Genomic DNA, 21,856 nt, shown 5'->3' with positions numbered 1-21,856 from the left:
ACCCAGTTTAAGGTGAATTGTCATGAACTGAGACACAAACATGTTTTTTTTTCCACGTTGTTAATGGAAAAGAAGCTCCAGCTGCTGGATTCTCTTAACTGTCTGCAATCAACACTGATTGATGACAGGAAGAGGCTCGATCAGCCTGGATCCGTCTGTTTCTCTTTTTATTTTTAGTTTCATCCCTGCAGGAAAAGATGAACCGACTGGAATCCAGATTTTCATGCAGCAAAGACTGAAGTTCCACGCGTTGCATCAGAGCAGACAGGAACCGACCCGATTTGAGCGCCGCCTCTTTAATCTGGAGACGCACAGCAGGTGAGGAAGCCCCCACCCCCTCAGCCAGAACCTGCAGCTTCCTGTGACTCAGGCAGAGCTGGAGGCTCCAAAGATCATCTGATGATGACAGAGCTTCACTCTGCTTTTTAATTTAAGGACAGGATCCTCATGAGCTGCAACCCCCCCCCACACACACACACACAGACTTACAGGATGGGACTCATTTGTCGGCCACGGAAAATGAAATAAGTAAACTTTTAAAAAATTGCAAATATAATTTTGTTACATTTTTATAGAGCACTTTTAGCAAAACACAATAAAAAGAATCTGATTCTTATAGAAGCAGCTGTTTTCAACCATTAAAAACTAAACAATTAGACATTTTATATGTTTTTTTAATATTTTATTGACCACAGAGTCTGTAGAAAAACATCAGTTGATGTAAGTTTGTTTCTTAATTTGGTTCAATAGAGAAATCTGTTTTTTTAAGCAGAGTGGTCATCCTGTCATCACAGGTGCTGATAAAGTTAACAAAGGACCTAATCACTGGATTCTTTTGATCTTTGAAGACATCAATGTTTAAAACTCATAAATAACCATAACATCCTTTGCATTATTCCTCTTCAAACATCTGACTTTTCTTCTCATACGAGGAGTGCAGCTTTTTCCTTAAAGCACGATAACATGAGTAACGTTTGAGACCCCTGACTGTGACTGTAAATATTTCATGGTTACACACAGATTCTCACATCTGATGTCCGTCCAGTGATCAGTAATCGGCTTCAGTCACTCTGGGCTTCCTCGTCCTTGGTTAATAATTAAAGGAGAGCAAAAGCGTACATTGGATTTTCTAAAAGTCTGCTGTTGCTTCTGAAGTGAAGCTGGGATGGGTGGACGCTGCCGAAGCTCAGAAATTCCTCACATCTTTTTATTTGAGCTGAGAGCTTCAACCCGGTGATGCTGCTCATTCTGTGGCTAAAACATGAGCTCACAGGTCAGGTTCTGATGGAATATCAATGTTCTACGCATGGACGGACCACAGCAGCTGGAGACCATCCAGTCCTGCCAGGAGAGTTTCTATTGAAGGTCGGGTTCTAAAGAAGTTTGGTTTTGACAGATCGGAAAACTGGACATTCTTTTATGGGAAAAAAGAAAAGGAATACAGAACTTTAGCTAACTTCGTGAAATCTATTAACATGAATGGAACTGACCAGGCCATTTATTTAGGTTTCCCCCAAGGCTCTGTTTCAGATCCCTATCAACTTTTGTACATGATTAAACAGAGGCTTCATTTAGTGAAAATCATGTATCTGGAGCCTCTGACCCTCTGAATGTTCCTCCACCGTTACACTTTTAGAATATTCTAGATTCAAACACTCATATCAGATCATTAAATTTATAGAAACAATTTAATATCTAAATTCCTGTGACCAGTAATGACCTTTTTCTGAGATTTAACTAGATTATATTTAAAACATAGTTAAAAGATTCAAAGATCATGCAGGAAACTTCACTAGAAAACATTTGGAACATCTATGGAACAACATTTTTCATCGACACTCACAGTCCAGTTACTTTTAAACATCATGCACATGTGAATCTCATGCGGTTCCTCGATCTTTGTTTTAGCTTTTTACAGAATTTTCTCTTTAAAGAGATATTTTCTCTGTCATGCCTTCCAATATTTAATATTGGTTCAAACTAGACTTATTCTGTAATTGCAAAAAAATATCTTATTACTTTAATATTTTTGCTTTAAGTTAGTCGTTTTTAGTTTAGAAGAAACTTTCGTGTCAAAGGAAAAAATATTTAATTAGCCCTATTAGGTCTTTTTTTATTTATTTTTCTAAATTGTTTAGCCCTGTTAAAGTCTGTGATGACAGAAGGACTTCCTGTGACACCAGATTAATGTTACCGCAGTGACATCTAGTGGTCAAGGAAGGACATTACAGCCAGAATAGATGTGGTGGTTTGATGTGTTTGCAGGAGGAATGTTGGTGAACCATAGCTGAATCTAAAAGAACCAATTTACAAACATTCCTGTCATGAGATGAGAAACAGATGTTCCTGCAGAGAACAGGGGATTTTAGAACAAAAAGAAAAGAACTTACAAAATCTCTGATATTTATAGCATAAATCAAAACTCTTTCAAATTAAAATCTGGTTCCTTCAAAATCTAAATGCATGTTATGCAACCATCAGACTACATAAAATAAAAAAAAGAATATTGATGTTCAAGCATTAAGTTGTAGTAACATCCATGCGATCACATGTTTACATCTGCAGACTTTAAGACTGAAGAAACTTTTTCACTGCAGAACAGACAGTTCGACCGAGATTCTGCAAGTTTTTCTGGATTATGTGAAATGCATTCTGGGATTAGTAGTAGTGGAGCTGACATGTGGCTTTGGTTTCCTATTCTTTGACTGACATGTTTCTGTCAGCTACTCGGATCAGAACCAGCAGAGTGAACTTCCTGCCTCTTCATTCTGACCTTTAAAAAATCATCAGCTAAGATCAAATCTCTAGATTATTACTCTGAATACATTATTATTCTTAATTAAATACATTTTATGTATGCAGTTGTGTATTAAGGACAGCGTATCCCCAAACTAGCCATTGGTTCTGGTTCCACTCACATCTGCAGATGCTGCCTTCATGTTGTCGCTGTTGGTCCATTGGAGCAAAGAAGGAGCCAAAAAGCAAAGTCCTCGATTCCCTGGTCATGTAGACTCCTCCCCTCAGGTGGGGCCATGATCTCCGGGGGGTGAATGAACGATTAAGATCATAGATGCGGCTGAAATGAGTTCCCTCCAGAGGGTGGGAGGTTCCTCGGTCCTCCTTCTGGAGGACATCAGAGTAATCTGCTCCTTCATATTTAGGAGAGTCAGTTGATGGAGGTCTTCACTTCTGGAGGAGTTCAGCACATTTCTCACCAGGGGGAGGCCTCAGACGTCTCTGCCAGGAGGAAGTCAGTATCTCCACACATACATCTCCACTGATGATTAATATTTTGTTATTTTTAGAGGTAAACATCTTTTCCATCCAGTCACTGAGCACTTCTAAGACCCTGGTGACTTATCATGACATTTTTCCCTGAATCGGTACCTATTTCAATTGTAAGAAATTCCAGTATTCCATTCAGTGCAACAGACAATTTATCAATTATTGTAAACTTCATATTTTTTTTTCACATATATTGTGACTCGTCCACCTTCTTTGTTAACTCTGTTCACATAGTTAAGGTCATAGTTTTCCAATTCAAAGTCGGCCTCCTTGTCGCAGCTGGGACTCTAAAGGCCCGTACACACCGGGACGAATATTCGCCAGGCGTTTTTCGCCACGTTTTTTGTGTTCACACCCAGGCGATTTTCGCTGACGATGAGCCGAGCGAACATGCAATTTCATTCCCTGACGTTAGATGGCGCTAAATGTAAAACAGAAATACTCCTGTACACAAGGTGGCGCTGCGCAACTTTACGCTTCTTAAAGTTGCTTTTCGCTCAGAAGAAGAGAGCAAGTATTTACGCGCTTGTCAGAATCATACAAAGAAAACATGAATATTTCCAGCACCATTAGCTCTAGCTCCAGTTCCAGCGATGACGAAATTATTGTTCTGTTGAATGATGAAAGACGCCGGAAAAGACGCCGATTTTGGGTACATGCCATAGTAACGAGAAGAGAAGAACATGGGGAGTTTTATCGACTGGTGCAAGAGCTGAAAATGTATCATGAGCGCTTTCCGGGATATTTTAGAATGTCCGTCAGTGAGTGCATCTTCTTCGTCTTATTTCTTCGCGGCAGTGCAGACCAGTGTTTTTCAACCTTTTTTGAGCCACGGCACACTTTAACCTTGACAAAAGCCCGCGGCACACCAGCATCCCAAAAAAAAAGAAAAAAGCAGAAACTCATAGTCTGTATTGATCTACAGCCCCCCCCCCCCCCCCCCCCCCGGCAATCTGACTTGCATTTTTGTGATAATTGTGGCAGAAAAAGCAGGAAGTTGCAGATGTTTTTTCTAAAAGATGTAATAAAAGTTAAGTTACATACAAACTGTATGTTCGTTGTGTTTTCAAGACGTGTAACAAGGACGACTCATTGTATGCTGAGGCGCTGTCCCTTTCAAGCCAATGCATCATGGGAGATGTAGTGCGAAAACTGCGAAAAAACGGCAGAAAGACTAGCGTCTCTGAGCTTCATGCTTTTGTTCACTTGTTCCACGGTCTGATACCGGATTCTGTGGAAAGCTACAGCGCTAAAGACGAGCTTTAGCTGGTGTTTTTGTTGGAACTGAGAGAGTTATGAGCTAAATTGGAACAAGGAAGTGAAGACTTCAAACACTTCTGATTGGTCAGATTGATGACATGTGATTAAGCCTTCAAGAATGATTGGTGGAGTCGTGGAGACGGTAAAAGCTGCGGGACTTTTCAGAGAACAGTTATAGCTGCAGCTAAATCGCGTTACCGTCATTCTTATCAAAATGTCTTTAATAGAATCAAATAAACACAAAGAAAAAAGTATTTTATGATCTTTTATATTCCTAACTACTCAGTGTTTTATCAGGACCTGTTTGGATGAACAAAGAGCTGATTTCCTGGAGATGGTAATTGTTTTGAGATCAGTGAATGAGGGCAATTTTCCACGGCACACTTGACCATCTCCCACGGCACACTAGTGTGCCGCGGCACACTGGTTGAAAAACACTGGTGTAGACCAATGAGTTATATCACTAGAGGAGACACGCCTGCTTTAGAAGCCTGGCCGACGGTGGCGGAGCGCGACGCCATCTTGGTGAGGTCGACGACGCCCACATGACAATGATTTCTATTGCTTTTAGTGGTGTCTAAGTAGCTTTTATAAACTATATATGTTTTTACAATTTATGTATATTTATACATATATGTAAATATATTATATTTATATATATAATATATATATAGATACATCATTTGTTGTTGTTAAAGAAGAGAAACAGTCAGCCTTAAAAGCTCAAACTTTAATGAAAATGCATTGTTGCAGGACTTCTTACAAATAAAAAAATTATTACAAAGAATTTTTAAAAAATAATTTGTAAACATTTAGGAGTTTTAGACCTCTTTGACATGTAATTTAAATTATTTAGAAAAACCCAACAATAAGTCAATAATAATAATAATAAATCAATAGTAAGTCAATACAAACAATAAATAATAACAATACATACATAATAAGTCAATAAATAATAAAATATAAGTCTATTATTATTATTATTATTATTATTATTATTATTATTATTATTATTATTATTATTATTATTATTAATAATAATAATAATAATAATAATAATAATAATAATAATAAAATAAATATTCAAAAGAAGTCCAAAAGTGAACAGTAGATTTACCCTAAAATAACAACAACAAAGAAAAATTTAAGATTTATACTGATTCATGTTAGTGATCAGTTTGTGTAACACAGACGTTATGGTGTCGGGTTTTAAGCTAACAGTCTGGCCTCTTATCTAAATGTGTTTCCACAAATGTTTCTAACATATCCAGACTGTATTGCTAGTTGGTACCACAGTGATCCATCTGGGTTAGCTCTTTTTATTGCTAAGATCCACTTTTTCCTTAAGTCTGAATAGTGAAAAGTTCAGTCACTGAGTCAGAAATGTTTAAATCTATATTACTATAATAGCCTAGTATGCTGTATACAGGTTTAGCAAAATAAAATGTACATTTATGTTGACAGCAAATTCTCCGTACATCATGCAGCATGTTGATAATAACTCTGCAGCATCATACATGTCAACATGTGTTCTATTAATAAAGCCCCTGCAGCATTAAAAGAAAAAATTATAATACTTACCTGTGAAATGATATACTTCCTCCTTCATGGACTCAGTTCTCTGATTTTGGCAGTTGAAACACAAACAATGAACTGGTATTATGCAAAAAATGTGTTCAAATGCATTCACTGCAGCAGTAACTTGACCTCACCAAGATGGCTGTGCTCTCCTCCCATGAGGAACCACGTGATGTCTCCTCTAGTGATATAACTCATTGGTGTAGACGCTACTTGGCGTCTATCTTCTTCGCTGGTATGTGTGCTCAGCAAGGCAGTTTTGTGTTTGAGCGCCCCCAAGTTGTGTTTTACCGTAAGTTCAGAAGCTCCAGACACGTGTGCAAAAGCGCCATTCTCATTGGTCGAATAGTTTTGGACGCGACGCGTCAAACCAAAAAAACGAACCCGAGGCGTTTTTAAAAAATGACGCTTTGACGCGTGGCGTTTTTCGCGTCGGTGTGCACACTCACATTGGTGCCCTTTGTTTAGTCACAAGGCGTTAAACGTCGGCGAATATCGCGCGCGAAATTCGTCCCGGTGTGTACGGACCTTAAGGGCGTCCATCTTCTGTAGACGGTCGGAGTCTGAGACAACAGCAAACAGAGACAAACTCAACACTGGAACATCTACAGGCTACAGGCATGAAAACAGAAGCAGAGACTGGAGCAGTGAGAAACACAAAAACACAACTGACGTATCTACCAGAACACCAAACAGACATTAATGACAACAAGACAACAAAGATAAAGCCTGACCAGCTCAAAATGTTAAATGACTTATACTTATATAGCGCTTTTTAACCTTCCTTGAAGGCCCAAAGCGCCTTACAGTCTCAGTCCCATTCACACACCCCATTAACTTCTTATTCAGCAGTAAAGTACAAGTTAGTCACTGGTTATGTCTTTATATCCAAGGGTTGAAAAGGTTCACTGGGATGATGGAAGCACTTAAGTTTGTGCTTTGGCGTCATTGGATGAGTGACAGGACTGTGTTTTTCCAGACAGTCTGGTTTTTGGGTCCGACAAAAACTAAATTAACATTTGAACAGCAGTTGGGTTCAAATAGAAAGAGGTTAGAAACCCAGCACAGTCAGACTTGAGTGGATCAACATACAAAGACTCACACTGCATCCCTGGTGCATGTATAAGCACACACTTAAATGCATCGATATTTGTTTCTTATATTTTTATGAAACATTTAAACTTTTAAAACTGTATGACCTTGTGGATTTTTACACTGCGCAACTTTTATCCAGAGTCAGTGGGAAATCGTTACCATTCAATATCCAAAAAACAGTTCTTAGAAAATGAAGGAGGCCACAGACTGAGGGGATGGAGGAACTTCAAGATCAAACTGATAAGAACCACAAAGAAAGGTTTCTGTGTGTCGGTGTGTGGCACTAAACTTTGGAACGGTTTAAGTAATGAGCTCAAAAAATGTTCAATTATTCAAGAAAATGTATAAAGAAACTCTTATTTCAGATATGAAGATAAGAGGATTTAAGGATCAATAGGTGATTGAATAATTCCAAATGCATGTGTGAACTTGACTGTGGTGAAATAATCAAAGATCCTTTAATTAAAACTAATGACTTTTACATTCTAATGTGCAATAATGATTACTGAAATGTTTAAATTACAATCAATAAGCTATTGATTTTATTTACTTGATCTGCAATGTGTAGCAATAATTACTAGTTTGATGTTATCACATGTTTTAATAATCAATTATTATTACATATCGGTATCGTTACTGTTTACTGAAATCATGAATGAATGTTTCTGAAGATCATCAATCATTTCTAGGCACTGGATTTTGTTACTTGAAGAGAATCTATCTGATCAGAACCGGTTTTAAAAGTCTGTAAAACTATCAAATGAATGAACTCAGTAGGGGTGGGATTATATAAGCTTGCTTCTTCCCACTCCTTTTCAAGCAATAAATCAAACTCTACTTATACCTCAGTTAATGATCACTGTATTTAATTAAGCATATATGATTTAAGTGACTTTTTTGTTTTGTTTTCTTTCTTTTTAATCTATGCATTTCATCATTTCTGTAATGAGTTTGATAAATATGTGTAAATTCTTTATTGCTTTGACTACAATGCTTGAAATAAATCAATCAAATCAAATCAAAATCATTTATTAGAACTGACTTTTCACAATATTCCAACATCTGAATTCAATATTGAGAAATACCAGTGAAACTGATCAATGTGAGTGAACTTCCTATAACCTGTTTTCACTGGCAAAAAGAAGAATACTTCCTAAAAATCTAGAGAGTATTACTAAATAGAAGCAGATGATATTAGTGGCAAGAAGAAGTGAAAGGAATTCAGAAAGGGCGTTCTCTTCCTCCAGGCTCTTATTTTGAAATTCCTTCTGTTCCACAGTTTCAGACTTTGATTCCTTAAACACCAAGAAGCAGCTCCAGGACTGATCTTCTTCTGAAGTTTCTCCAAATATCAGAGACCTTGAAGGAAGCGACTGAAGCAAAGAGCTTGAAAAAGGTCAAAGGTCAGAGGATTTTCTCCTAAAATCTAACTTTACTTACATCACCTGTGTTTGCTTCTCTGTGCAAATAATCTGTAATTATAGAAACTATTTAATAAAAATAGTTGTAACTGAATCATTGCAGAAACACAACATGAAAAAATAATTAAACCTGCCACATTTTTCATCATTAAGGGTACTAATGAGTAGTGAGGAGACTCTACTGGAATTTTAGGGCAAGTTATTGTTAGAACGTCAGTCCAACCAGAATCTGACATTCTGACATTCTGTGTCTGTAGAAGCTTTAGTGTTTCTGTATTTTCATGTGTGACTCTCAGATGTGTGTTTTTCTGCTGCTTTTGGATGAAACAGATGGAAAGTGCTGCTCTGCTGTCAGTCCTGGTCCTGGTTCCACAGCTGGTGGGCGGTCTTCCTGGGGTTCCTCCTGTGGACTGCAGTGATATCTACGACCAGGACAACAGCAGAGCCAGTGGAGTTCACACCGTCTATCCCATAGAAGACACATATGGGGTCCAGGTACGCTCTCCCACTTTCAGCTCATGATGGACACTTATGGAGAACACAGACATTTTTAGAAACATGGCTAGCTTTAGTACAAGTTGGTGTTATTTTTCATGATCGTGATAGAAAAACGTACAACATGTGATTATTAAAAGCTGAAAGTAAGAAAATGAAACAAAAAAATGTTTCAGTTAGGATCAAAACACTAAGAGTTGGGTTACCTAAATGTGTGTGTTTGTGTGCGTGTGTATGTGTGTGGGTCTGTGTGTGTGTGTGTGTGTGTGTGTGTGTGTGTGTGTGTGTGTGTGTGCGTGTGTGTGCATGTGTGTGTGTCCAGGTGTACTGCGACATGGATTCCCTCGGAGGACAGTGGATGGTGAGAACTTGACCTGGTCCCTTTCATTTTTTTTTTATTTATTTATTTTTTTTCTAACTTGTCCTGTCCAACAGCTGGGCAGACAGATGAGAGCTGAGGGCCTCTTGTGTTGGACATATTTTACTTTAACAAGAGGGGTTATTAATCTTCTGACAAACCAAAGGTATGTCTGAATAAACCCCTTTTGTAATTGAGGCCAAGCTTTATTAATTTCAATCATGTCTGAAAATCTTTGGTGTTGGACCGGACGGAAAAGGAAAGAGGGGAAGAAGAGACAGGGATGTTAGAGAGAGGAGGGGTAGGGGGTGATAATAGGAGGGGAAGGGGGATAAGACCATGAAGCAGCATAAAGCAACAAGTTTACTGGTTGTTAATCATTATGGTAAGGTTCAAATGTAGTAAAAAAATAATAATAAATAAATAAATAAAAAAGGGGCGGAGCCTGTCCACACACACACTCAAATGTTATAAACACACCTGCTAGCTGCAAAAATGTCCACCTGTCAACATGTACACAAAACAGATAGTGTTCACACGCATACTTATGCCTTAAAACCAACTAGTGTGAAATATTTCAGTCATTCAGTCATGCAAACTGTTAGTGTAAAGGTGAGCTAACACCTGTGCTCAGGTGATTGTTTATGTTGATTTTGATTTGATTTGATTTATTGATTGATTTCAAGCATTGTAGTCAAAGCAATAAAAAAAATTACACATATTTATCAAACTCATTACAGAAATGATGAAATGCATAGATTAAAAAGACATAAAAACAAAACAAAAATGTCACTTAAATCATATATGCTTAATTAAATACAGTGATCATTAACTGAAGTATAAGTAGAGTTTGATTTATTGCTTGAAAAGGAGTGGGAAGAAGCAAGCTTATATAATCCCACCCCTACTGAGTTCATTCATTTGATAGTTTTACAGAGTTTTAAATCCGGTTCTGATCAGATAGATTCTCTTCAAGTAACAAAATCCAGTGCCCAGAAATGATTGATGATCTTCAGAAACATTCATTCATGATTTCAGTAAACAGTAACGATACCGATATGTAATAATAATTGATTATCATTAGAACACATGATAACATCAAACTAGTAATTATTGCTACACATTGCAGATCAAGTAAATAAAATCAATAGCTTATTGATTGTAATTTAAACATTTCAGTAATCATTATTGCACATTACAATGTAATACTCATTGGTTGTAATTAAAAGAGCTTTGACTATTTCACCACAGTCAAGTTCACACATGGATTTGGAATTATTCCAACACCTGTTGATCCTTAAATCTTCTTAAGTTCATATCCTGAAATAAGAGTTTCTTTATACATTTTCTTGAATATTTTAATATTTGAACATTGTTTGAGCTCATTACTTAAACTGTTCCAAAGTTTAGTGCCACACACCGACACACAGAAACTTCTCTTTGTGGTTCTTATCAATTTGATCTTGAAGTTCCTACATCCCCTCAGTCTGTAACCTCCTTCATTTTCTAAGAACTGTTTTTGGATATTAAATGGTAACAATTTCCAGCTGGCTCTGTATAAAAGTTGCGCAGTGTAAAAATCAACAAGGTCATACAGTTTTAAAAGTCTTGATTGATAAAATAGATTGTTCGTATGATCAAGATATCCGGCTTTATGTACAACTCTGACGGCTCGTTTTTGAAGTAAACAGAGAGGATGTAGTGAACTCTTGTAATTATTCCCCCAAATTTCTATACAGTAGGTGAAATATGGTAATATTAAAGAACAGTACAATAAATATCTGCTGTTGTATCCTAATATATGTTTAGATTTATTTACGATTGAAATACTTTTTGAGACTTTAGTTTGTATGTGTCTGATGTGAGGCTTCCAACTTAGTTTGTCATCGATAAAAACCCTGAGAATTTGATTTCTATAACACGTTCAATTAAGACATTATTTATTACAATTGAGAGCTCTTTAATTGTGTTGTAGTTTCCAAAAAACATCACTTTGGTTTTATTTAGGTTCAAAGACAATTTGTTGTAATCCATCCATAGTTTTATATTATTTAACTCTGTGTTCACCACCTTTATAAGTTCCCTTTGATTGTCTGTAGAATAGAATATATTTGTGTCATCAGCAAATAATATGAGTTTCATAAGCTTTGAAACATTGAATATATCATTTATGTAAATATTGAATAGCAGCGGGCCCAGAATTGATCCTTGTGGGACACCACAACTTATCTCTTTGGTTTCTGATGTATATTCATCAATCTTGACAAATTGTTTTCTTCCCGTTAAATAGCTTCTGACCCAAGTTAGCGCTAGTCCTCTTATCCCATACACTTCCAGTTTGTCAAGTAGGATAACATGATTGAGAGTCAAATGCTTTTTTTAAGTCAATGAAAACTCCAGCTGCATATTTCTTTTTGTCCAGAGCGTTTGTGATTTCCTCCACAGCATCAATGATAGCCAATGAGGTAGATCTATTTTCTCTAAAACCATATTGGTTTTCATTTATAATGTTATATTTTTCAATAAATAAAGCTAATTTATCGTTGAATATTTTTTCTAAAATTTTTGAGAATTGTGGAAGAAGAGAAACAGGTCTATAGTTTGTAAATTGGTGTTTGTCTCCACTCTTATAGATGGGAATCACTTTGGCTATTTTCATTTGGTTTGGGAATCTCCCAGTTTGTAATGATAAGTTACATATGTATGTTAGAGGCTTAGCTACACTATGAATGACTTTTTTCACCACTGTCACATCTATATCCTCACAATCTGTTGAGTTTTTACTCTTGAAATTATTCACAATTGATATCAGCTCATTTTCGTTCACATCAGAGAGAAAGATTCAGTGTGGGATCCTTTCGATGGGTGGGTTATTGTCTTTGCTAGTTTTGCATTTTGGAATTTCCGCTGCCAACTCTGGACCCACGTTTACAAAGTAGTTATTGAGACCGTTTGCTGCTTCATTGATGTCTTTTTTTCAACTTCCGGCTCTCGGAGAAGACGCCACGCAGGCATAGAGCAGCTGCAGTTCTAAACTCTATTTACCGCATAAAAGCGTAAATATTGAGAAAAGCAATTCCTAAACATGCCGAGAAGATACCCAGTGTCTGAGGAATATGAGGACTTGAGGAAGAACACTTGATTTTGTGCTGGAAGAGATCAAAGCTATGAAGATTGTTCACGGACAAATTCTGGATGCTATTGGAGAGGTGAAGCAGGTCCGGGCTCTGCAGGAGCAGTGCTTCAACAGGATGGATATAATCGAGAAACGAATGGATGACCAAGAGCAGATCTCCAGATCTAACGACGTGATAATCACCGGATTGAAAATCAAACCCCGGTCATACGCGCATGCAGTGACCGCCGGGAACGGTGAGGAATCCGACGAGCAGGAGACGAGCTCTGTGGAAAAACAAGTGGAGGACTTCCTTAAGTCCAATGGAATTTCTCTGGACACCAACAATGTGGAGATCTGCAGACCGCTTCCCAGGAGAAGAGACACCGACAAACCAGCGATCCTCTTAAAGTTTGTCAATCGGAAACACAAAGCAGCTTTATTGAAGCAAGGAAGAAATCTGAGGGGAACCAACGTTTTCATGAATGAAAACCTCACGAAAAGGAATGCCGACATCGCCAGAAGAGCACGTTACTTGAAAAAGCAGGGGAAAATTCAAGGAACCTGGGTAAAAGACTGTAAAATTTATGCCAAACTCTGTGGCTCCCCTGAGCAGTCTAAGGTTGTTCTTATCAGGAGCCTGCAAGATTTGGAAAAATATTTACCCACTACAGTCTAAACACGAGATATGTGAAGATGCTGGTCTTACGAGATGAGGAGACAAATTCTACTATCCATGGCTTCTAAAAAAAACCACACTTTTTCTTCAACAGTCACCTGCAACCACAACTCTCAGAAAGATCTGAATGGTGAGCAAACCGACCTTCAAATATTCAGTGATAATGACAACAACCTTCAAGACATCGACCCTGATCAATTCTTTTCCACTGTTAATATGGACTGCAAATATTACAGCATAGATGACTTTAAAAACTCTGTTAACCCAGAAGAAAAACTATCAATCATTCACTTTAACAGCAGAAGCATGTATACCAACTTTGAAGACATCAAGGACTATTTACAGAACATCGGGTATTCCTTTGATATCATAACCATATCTGAGACTTGGTTCAGCCGCGACAAAGACGCTGACTTTGAATTGGAAAACTATGAACTTAACTATGTGAACAGAGTAAACAAAAAAGGCGGAGGAATCACAATAAATGTGGAAAAAAATACAAAGTTTACAGTGATTGATAAAGTGTCTGTCGCAGTGGATGGAATACTGGAATGTCTTACAATTGAAATATGTAACAATTCAGGGAAAAATGTCATTATAAGCTGTGTTTATAGGTCGCCAGGGTCAAGCTTAGAAGTGTTTAGTGACTGGATGGAAAAGATGTTTACCTCTCTAAATAACAAAATATTATACATCTGTGGAGACTTCAATATGGATCTGATAAACCCCAGCAAACATAAAGCCACCGACGACTTTATCAGCAGAATGTATGCTATGAGTTTATATCCAACCATAACAAGACCCAGCAGAATCACTACTCAAAGTGCGACTCTCATTGATAATATTTTTTACAAATAATATAGAATACACTCATATGAGTGGACTAATGATATGTGACATAACTGATCATTTACCAGTTTTTGCACTATTTGACATCAATGTGAAGACAAAGAAAATTATAAAAGAACCAGTCTACAAAAGGCTAAGAAATGAAAAAACCATGAATGCTCTGAATAATGACTTATCCAGACAAAACTGGAACTCTGTGTACAGAGAGAAAGATGTCGATAGTGCTTATAAATGTTTTTTAGAAATATTTAGGTCACTTTACAATAAGAACTGTCCAATTTATAAATTCAAGAACAAATTTGCCAAATGCCCTTGGTTAACTGCCGGTCTACAAAATGCTTGTAAAAAGAAAAATAACCTGTATAAAAAATTCTTAAAACAGAGGACAAGAGAAAGTGAACAAAGATATAAGTCATATAAAAATAAACTAACTGAAATAACACGTTACAGTAAAAAAGTGTACTTCAATAATCTACTGAATGAAAATAAATACACCGTAAAGCGAGTTTGGGAAATATTAAATAACATCATTAAAAATGGGACAAAAAAGCGAACTTATCCAGATTACTTTACAGATGAGAAGGGTCAAAGCTATTTGATTTGATTTGATTTATTGATTTATTTCAAGCATTGTAGTCAAAGCAATAATAAAAAAAAAAATTACACATTTATCAAACTCATTACAGAAATGATGAAATGCATAGATTAAAAAGACAGAAAACAAAACAAAAATGTCACTTAAATCATATATGCTTAATTAAATACAGTGATCATTAACTGAAGTATAAGTAGAGTTTGATTTATTGCTTGAAAAGGAGTGGGAAGAAGCAAGCTTATATAATCCCACCCCTACTGAGTTCATTCATTTGATAGTTTTACAGAGTTTTAAATCCGGTTCTGATCAGATAGATTCTCTTCAAGTAACAAAATCCAGTGCCTAGAAATGATTGATGATCTTCAGAAACATTCATTCATGATTTCAGTAAACAGTAACGATACCGATATGTAATAATAATTGATTATCATTAGAACACATGATAACATCAAACTAGTAATTATTGCTACACATTGCAGATCAAGTAAATAAAATCAATAGCTTATTGATTGTAATTTAAACATTTCAGTAATCATTATTGCACATTACAATGTAATACTCATTGGTTGTAATTAAAAGAGCTTTGATTATTTCACCACAATCAAGTTCACACATGGATTTGGAATTATTCCAACACCTGTTGATCCTTAAATCTTCTTATCTTCATATCCTGAAATAAGAGTTTCTTTATACATTTTCTTGAATATTTTAATATTTGAACATTGTTTGAGCTCATTACTTAAACTGTTCCAAAGTTTAGTGCCACACACCGACACACAGAAACTTCTCTTTGTGGTTCTTATCAATTTGATCTTGAAGTTCCTACATCCCCTCAGTCTGTAACCTCCTTCATTTTCTAAGAACTGTTTTTGGATATTAAATGGTAACAATTTCCAGCTGGCTCTGTACAAAAGTTTCGCAGTGTAAAAATCAACAAGGTCATACAGTTTTAAAAGTCTTGATTGATAAAATAGATTGTTCGTATGATCAAGATATCCGGCTTTATGTACAACTCTGACGGCTCGTTTTTGAAGTAGAAAGAGAGGATGTAGTGAACTCTTGTAATTATTCCCCCAAATTTCTATACAGTAGGTGAAATATGGTAATATTAAAGAACAGTACAATAAATATCTGCTGTTGTATCCTAATATATGTTTAGATTTATTTACGATTGAAATACTTTTTGAGACTTTAGTTTGTATGTGTCTGATGTGTGGCTTCCAACTTAGTTTGTCATCGATAAAAACCCCTAAGAATTTGATTTCTGTAACACTTTCAATTAAGACATTATTTATTACAATTGAGGGCTCTTTATTTGTGTTGTAGTTTCCAAAAAACATCACTTTGGTTTTATTTAGGTTCAAAGACAATTTGTTGTAATCCATCCATAGTTTTATATTATTTAACTCTGTGTTCACCACCTTTATAAGTTCCCTATGATTGTCTGTAGAATAGAATATATTTGTGTCATCAGCAAATAATATGAGTTTCATAAGCTTTGAAACATTGAATATATCATTTATGTAAATATTGAATAGCAGCGGGCCCAGAATTGATCTTTGTGGGACACCACAACTTATCTCTTTGGTTTCTGATGTATATTCAATCTTGACAAATTGTTTTCTTCCCGTTAAATAGCTTTTGACCCAAGCTAGCGCTAGTCCTCTTATCCCATACACTTCCAGTTTGTCAAGTAGGATAACATGATTGAGAGTCAAATGCTTTTTTTAAGTCAATGAAAACTCCAGCTGCATATTTCTTTTTGTCCAGAGCGTTTGTGATTTCCTCCACAGCATCAATGATAGCCAATGAGGTTGATCTATTTTCTCTAAAACCATATTGGTTTTCATTTATAATGTTATATTTTTCAATAAATAAAGCTAATTTATCATTGAATATTTTTTCTAAAATTTTTGAGAATTGTGGAAGAAGAGAAACAGGTCTATAGTTTGTAAATTGGTGTTTGTCTCCACTCTTATAGATGGGAATCACTTTGGCTATTTTCATTTGGTTTGGGAATCTCCCAGTTTGTTGTTCTTGAATTTATAAATTGGACAGTTCTTATTGTAAAGTGACCTAAATATTTCTAAAAAACATTTATAAGCACTATCGACATCTTTCTCTCTGTACACAGAGTTCCAGTTTTGTCTGGATAAGTCATTATTCAGAGCATTCATGGTTTTTTCATTTCTTAGCCTTTTGTAGACTGGTTCTTTTATAATTTTCTTTGTCTTCACATTGATGTCAAATAGTACAAAAACTGGTAAATGATCAGTTATGTCACATATCATTAGTCCACTCATATGAGTGTATTCTATATTATTTGTAAATATGTTATCAATGAGAGTCGCACTTTGAGTAGTGATTCTGCTGGGTCTTGTTATGGTTGGATATAAACTCATAGCATACATTCTGCTGATAAAGTCGTCGGTGGCTTTATGTTTGCTGGGGTTTATCAGATCCATATTGAAGTCTCCACAGATGTATAATATTTTGTTATTTAGAGAGGTAAACATCTTTTCCATCCAGTCACTAAACACTTCTAAGCTTGACCCTGGCGACCTATAAACACAGCTTATAATGACATTTTTCCCTGAATTGTTACATATTTCAATTGTAAGACATTCCAGTATTCCATCCACTGCGACAGACACTTTATCAATCACTGTAAACTTTGTATTTTTTTCCACATTTATTGTGACTCCTTCGCCTTTTTTGTTTACTCTGTTCACATAGTTAAGTTCATAGTTTTCCAATTCAAAGTCAGCGTCTTTGTCGCGGCTGAACCAAGTCTCAGATATGGTTATGATATCAAAGGAATACCCGATGTTCTGTAAATAGTCCTTGATGTCTTCAAAGTTGGTATACATGCTTCTGCTGTTAAAGTGAATGATTGATAGTTTTTCTTCTGGGTTAACAGAGTTTTTAAAGTCATCTATGCTGTAATATTTGCAATCCATATTAACAGTGGAAAAGAATTGATCAGGGTCGATGTCTTGAAGGTTGTTGTCATTATCACTGAATATTTGAAGGTCGGTTTGCTCACCATTCAGATCTCTCTGAGAGTTGTGGTTGCAGGTGACTGTTGAAGAAAAAGTGTGGTTTTTTTTAGAAGCCATGGATTAGAGCCCTGCGCGGGACTATTTTCTTCATCCCGCTCCCGCCCGCACCCGCCAAATTTCTGACCAATCCCGCCCGCTCCCGCAACGTATGCGTTACACTCCCGCCCGCACCCGCAAAACTCATAGAATTTAGTCCCGCACAGTAATAGAGATGCATTGATTTTGTATCGTCTCCCGTCCCGCAGAAAAAAACACGTATTTTTATTGATATTATTAAAGAGATTCATGTCCCTCCTCCAGTCTCATCTTTTCATGCATTTCTCTTTTGTGTAATGTGCAACATAATCATTAAATATATTTTCACTAATCCTGTTCGGTAAAAAAGTGTGAGTGTGTCCGCGACATTGTTTGTCCACGACAGACGGCCTGAAGCGCGCTGAACCAGCTGGTAAAGATGCAGGTCAAAGTCATTTGCAGGAAGAAAAACATTGTAATGGTTCAACAGAGCTGAAAATCTATGAATTAATTTTTTCCTGACGGAAAAATACTTTATTTTTTTTTTTAGCTTCAGCCTTTTCCCGTTTTTGCTGTTTTGCGCCTCAGTGGGGCATTGGCACGCAGATCTGAACACGATGAACCTCGTTTGAGGTTCTTTTCTGCTTCATCAACTGACATCATGTCCCTGTCAGGAAACCTCTGCTTCTTCCTTATCCCGCGCAGTGTTACCAGATAGATTGACAGCTCTTTCATCCTTCTGCTGCGCTAGAGCGTTCCGACTAACGTGTTAACCTGCTATGACCGTATTTTGCGCTCTCTGTGTAGAACACACTGGGAGCGCGGGGAAAATAACTTTCAGCTGCAGAGGATGTGAACAGGTGAACAGGTAGAGAGGAAAAGCAGGTAAAGAGGCGGGGGAGGGGCTTTGGCTTCAAACTCTGTCAGAGAGATGGAAACACGGCGTCAGATTGAGACGCAGCTTTCCCTGCAGGAGTTGAAGCAGAGACTTTCTCTGGGATGATTCTATGAACTCAAACATGGAAACATGATTATCAAGCAGAACTCTTTAAAATAATAAACCTGATCTCTCCACATTCTTCGTGTCTACCATGCATTGATGCACACATCGCTCCATGCAGCGATCAGACCAGAACTTTAGCTGATAGCTCCGCCCATACGCGACCGCGGTATCAGGCTTTAAAGAACACAATCTCTAAGAGGCGGGGCGGGGCGCTGCACACCCCCAACAACAGGTTAGATGACAGTGGCCATTGGGCGTCTCTACCTGGTGCCTTCACGGAGCTTCAGTACATAAGACTCCAACAGCCGCACAGCCTAACGTAGTCCACTATTATATATTCATGAGATATTCATGGCAAAACTGATCCCGCAGAGTTTTTTTTTTGCCGCCCGCTCCCGCCCGCAGTACAATTCAAACCGCCCAATCCCGCGAGATTTGCGTTGGGTCCCGCGGGACCCAGCGGGACCCAATCTCAATGCAGCCCTCTACCATGGATAGTAGAGTTTGTCTCCTCATCTCGTAAGACCAGCATCTTCACATATCTCGTGTTTAGACTGTAGTGGGTAAATATTTTTCCAAATCTTGCAGGCTCCTGATAAGAACAACCTTGGACTGCTCAGGGGAGCCACAGAGTTTGGCATAAATTTTACAGTCTTTTACCCAGGTTCCTTGAATTTTCCCCTGCTTTTTCAAGTAACGTGCTCTTCTGGCGATGTCGGCATTCCTTTTCGTGAGGTTGTCATTCATGAAAACGTTGGTTCCCCTCAGATTTCTTCCTTGCTTCAATAAAGCTGCTTTGTGTTTCCGATTGACAAACTTTAAGAGGATCGCTGGTTTGTCGGTGTCTCTTCTCCTGGGAAGCGGTCTGCAGATCTCCACATTGTTGGTGTCCAGAGAAATTCCATTGGACTTAAGGAAGTCCTCCACTTGTTTTTCCACAGAGCTCGTCTCCTGCTCGTCGGATTCCTCACCGTTCCCGGCGGTCACTGCATGCGCGTATGACCGGGGTTTGATTTTCAATCCGGTGATTATCACGTCGTTAGATCTGGAGATCTGCTCTTGGTCATCCATTCGTTTCTCGATTATATCCATCCTGTTGAAGCACTGCTCCTGCAGAGCCCGGACCTGCTTCACCTCTCCAATAGCATCCAGAATTTGTCCGTGAACAATCTTCATAGCTTTGATCTCTTCCAGCACAAAATCAAGTGTTCTTCCTCAAGTCCTCATATTCCTCAGACACTGGGTATCTTCTCGGCATGTTTAGGAATTGCTTTTCTCAATATTTACGCTTTTATGCGGTAAATAGAGTTGAGAACTGCAGCTGCTCTATGCCTGCGTGGCGTCATCTCCGAGAGCCGGAACGGCGTTCTTCTAAAATGGATGGTGGAACGTGAAAAGAAGGAGGGAGAGTGCCCAGCCATCCCCACCCCAAGACCCCCACCGCAGCAGCAGCGGCAGCCGGAATCCCCCCAACGCCACACGGGAACCGGCAGGGAACAACCGCCGCCCGGGCGACCAAGCCCGCCACCCAGGCCAGGGCCAGCAGGGCCGCCGCAAGGCCCCCAGAGCCAGAGGCCAGGGAGACACGGAGGGAAAGAGAGCGCCGCCCCAGCCCAACCAGGAGAGCAGCCCCCCCGCCGCACCGGGAGAACCCAACGCAGGGCCCCACCGGAGAAGGACGCCCACAGCCCCAAACGAGCACCCCACCACCACCCAGGAGTTCCGGGCATCCCCCCGCCCCAACCCCAGATACGAGCCAGGACCCCCCAAGGGAGACCCGCTCCGCACTCCAGGCAGCCATCCGCCCGGCCCACGGTTGGTCCAGGGAGGAGCGAGGCAGGGGCCCGCCGCCCCCGCCCAGGAGGGGGGAACCCCGGGGAAAAAAGAGGGCCCACAAGGGGTGTTGTAAATATGGCCCGACCAGGCTCGGCCACAGTTGGAAATTTGGCGGGGCCCAGCACTCAGGAGCGAGGACCAGAACCCACCCCCCAGGGACCAGACACCCCCGGCTCAGATGTAATGTGAACCCCCCCACCGTGCGGAGAGAGCACCGCCGGGCCCAGGAAGCCGGCACCCCGGGGACACGGCCGCCGTTGCAAAGGGGCCCGTACCCCCCACCAGGGAAGAGGCAGTGGACTGACGGACCCAGGTCCCACCTTCCTTGCAAAATGTGTGTGCGTGTGTGTGTGTTTGAGAGGGTGTGTGTGTGCATGTGTGTGTGTTTATGTTGGGATGTATATATTGAGGGGGGAGGGCTGTGTGTACTAAGGGGGGTGCAGTTAAAATTGGCGGGTAGGGCACTAAGGGGACATCTCCTGATTACTCACAGTGATGTCCCCTCACCCTCCCCACCAAGGGACCTGGTCCCTTTCAGCTGTCTGAGGAATCATCCGGTTCACTTCTGTCCTGTTCCCTCAGGTCTTCCAGAGGAGGATGGACGGTTCTCTGAACTTCCACAGACCCTGGGATTATTACAGGACGGGCTTTGGTTCTGCTGATGGAGAGATCTGGTTGGGTGAGATGGAAATCAAAGCAATGCGTTGATGCCAATGTTGGTGCTAACACCTTCCTGGGTTTCAGGTCTGGAGAATCTCTTCCAGCTCTGTTTGAGGAAAAAATATGAGCTGCTGGTCGACATGGAGGACTTTGAAGGAAACAAGGCGTACGCTCGCTACTCCTCCTTCTCCATTGGTCCAGAGGATGAAGGATACAAACTGGAGGTGACGGGATTCACTGATGGAGGAGCAGGTAGGTCTCTGATCAGAAACACTAGGACACCAGGAGAAATGGAGTTTGGAGAACAACAGAGCTAAGAAACTGTTCAAAGGAGCGTTTGCAGCATCAAGATGAACGTTATTGTCACAAAGAAACAGAAAGTTGAAACATTTTACTCTGGAAAACAGATTCTGCAGTTTCTACAAAGTCTAGATCTGCTCTGAGCGCAGGAAGCTTGAACACAAAGTGATAATGTGTGTTTGTGTTTCTGCAGGAGACTCTCTGAGCTACCACAGTGGAATGAAGTTCTCCACCTTTGACAAAGACCAGA

General features: G+C 39.0%; 1 protein-coding gene across 1 annotated transcript; it reads left to right on the top strand.

Annotated features, from left to right (window-relative positions):
• Positions 1-220: 220 nt before the first annotated feature.
• On the top strand, positions 221-21,855 carry LOC101164465 (microfibril-associated glycoprotein 4; the record flags this gene model as incomplete). Its single annotated transcript, XM_023949783.1, has 7 exons — positions 221-318; positions 8,498-8,621; positions 8,970-9,134; positions 9,457-9,495; positions 21,229-21,325; positions 21,391-21,558; positions 21,800-21,855. Coding segments are annotated over exons 3-7 (525 nt in total), but the record flags the coding sequence as incomplete, so codon positions are not given.
• Between the last annotated feature and the right edge of the window lies 1 nt (position 21,856).

The sequence above is a fragment of the Oryzias latipes genome, chromosome 19, assembly GCF_002234675.1.
Source record: "Oryzias latipes chromosome 19, ASM223467v1".
NCBI lineage: Eukaryota > Metazoa > Chordata > Actinopteri > Beloniformes > Adrianichthyidae > Oryzias > Oryzias latipes.
The sequence above is the reverse complement of the archived record's forward strand: the minus strand, read 5'-3'. Positions and strand labels throughout refer to the sequence as shown.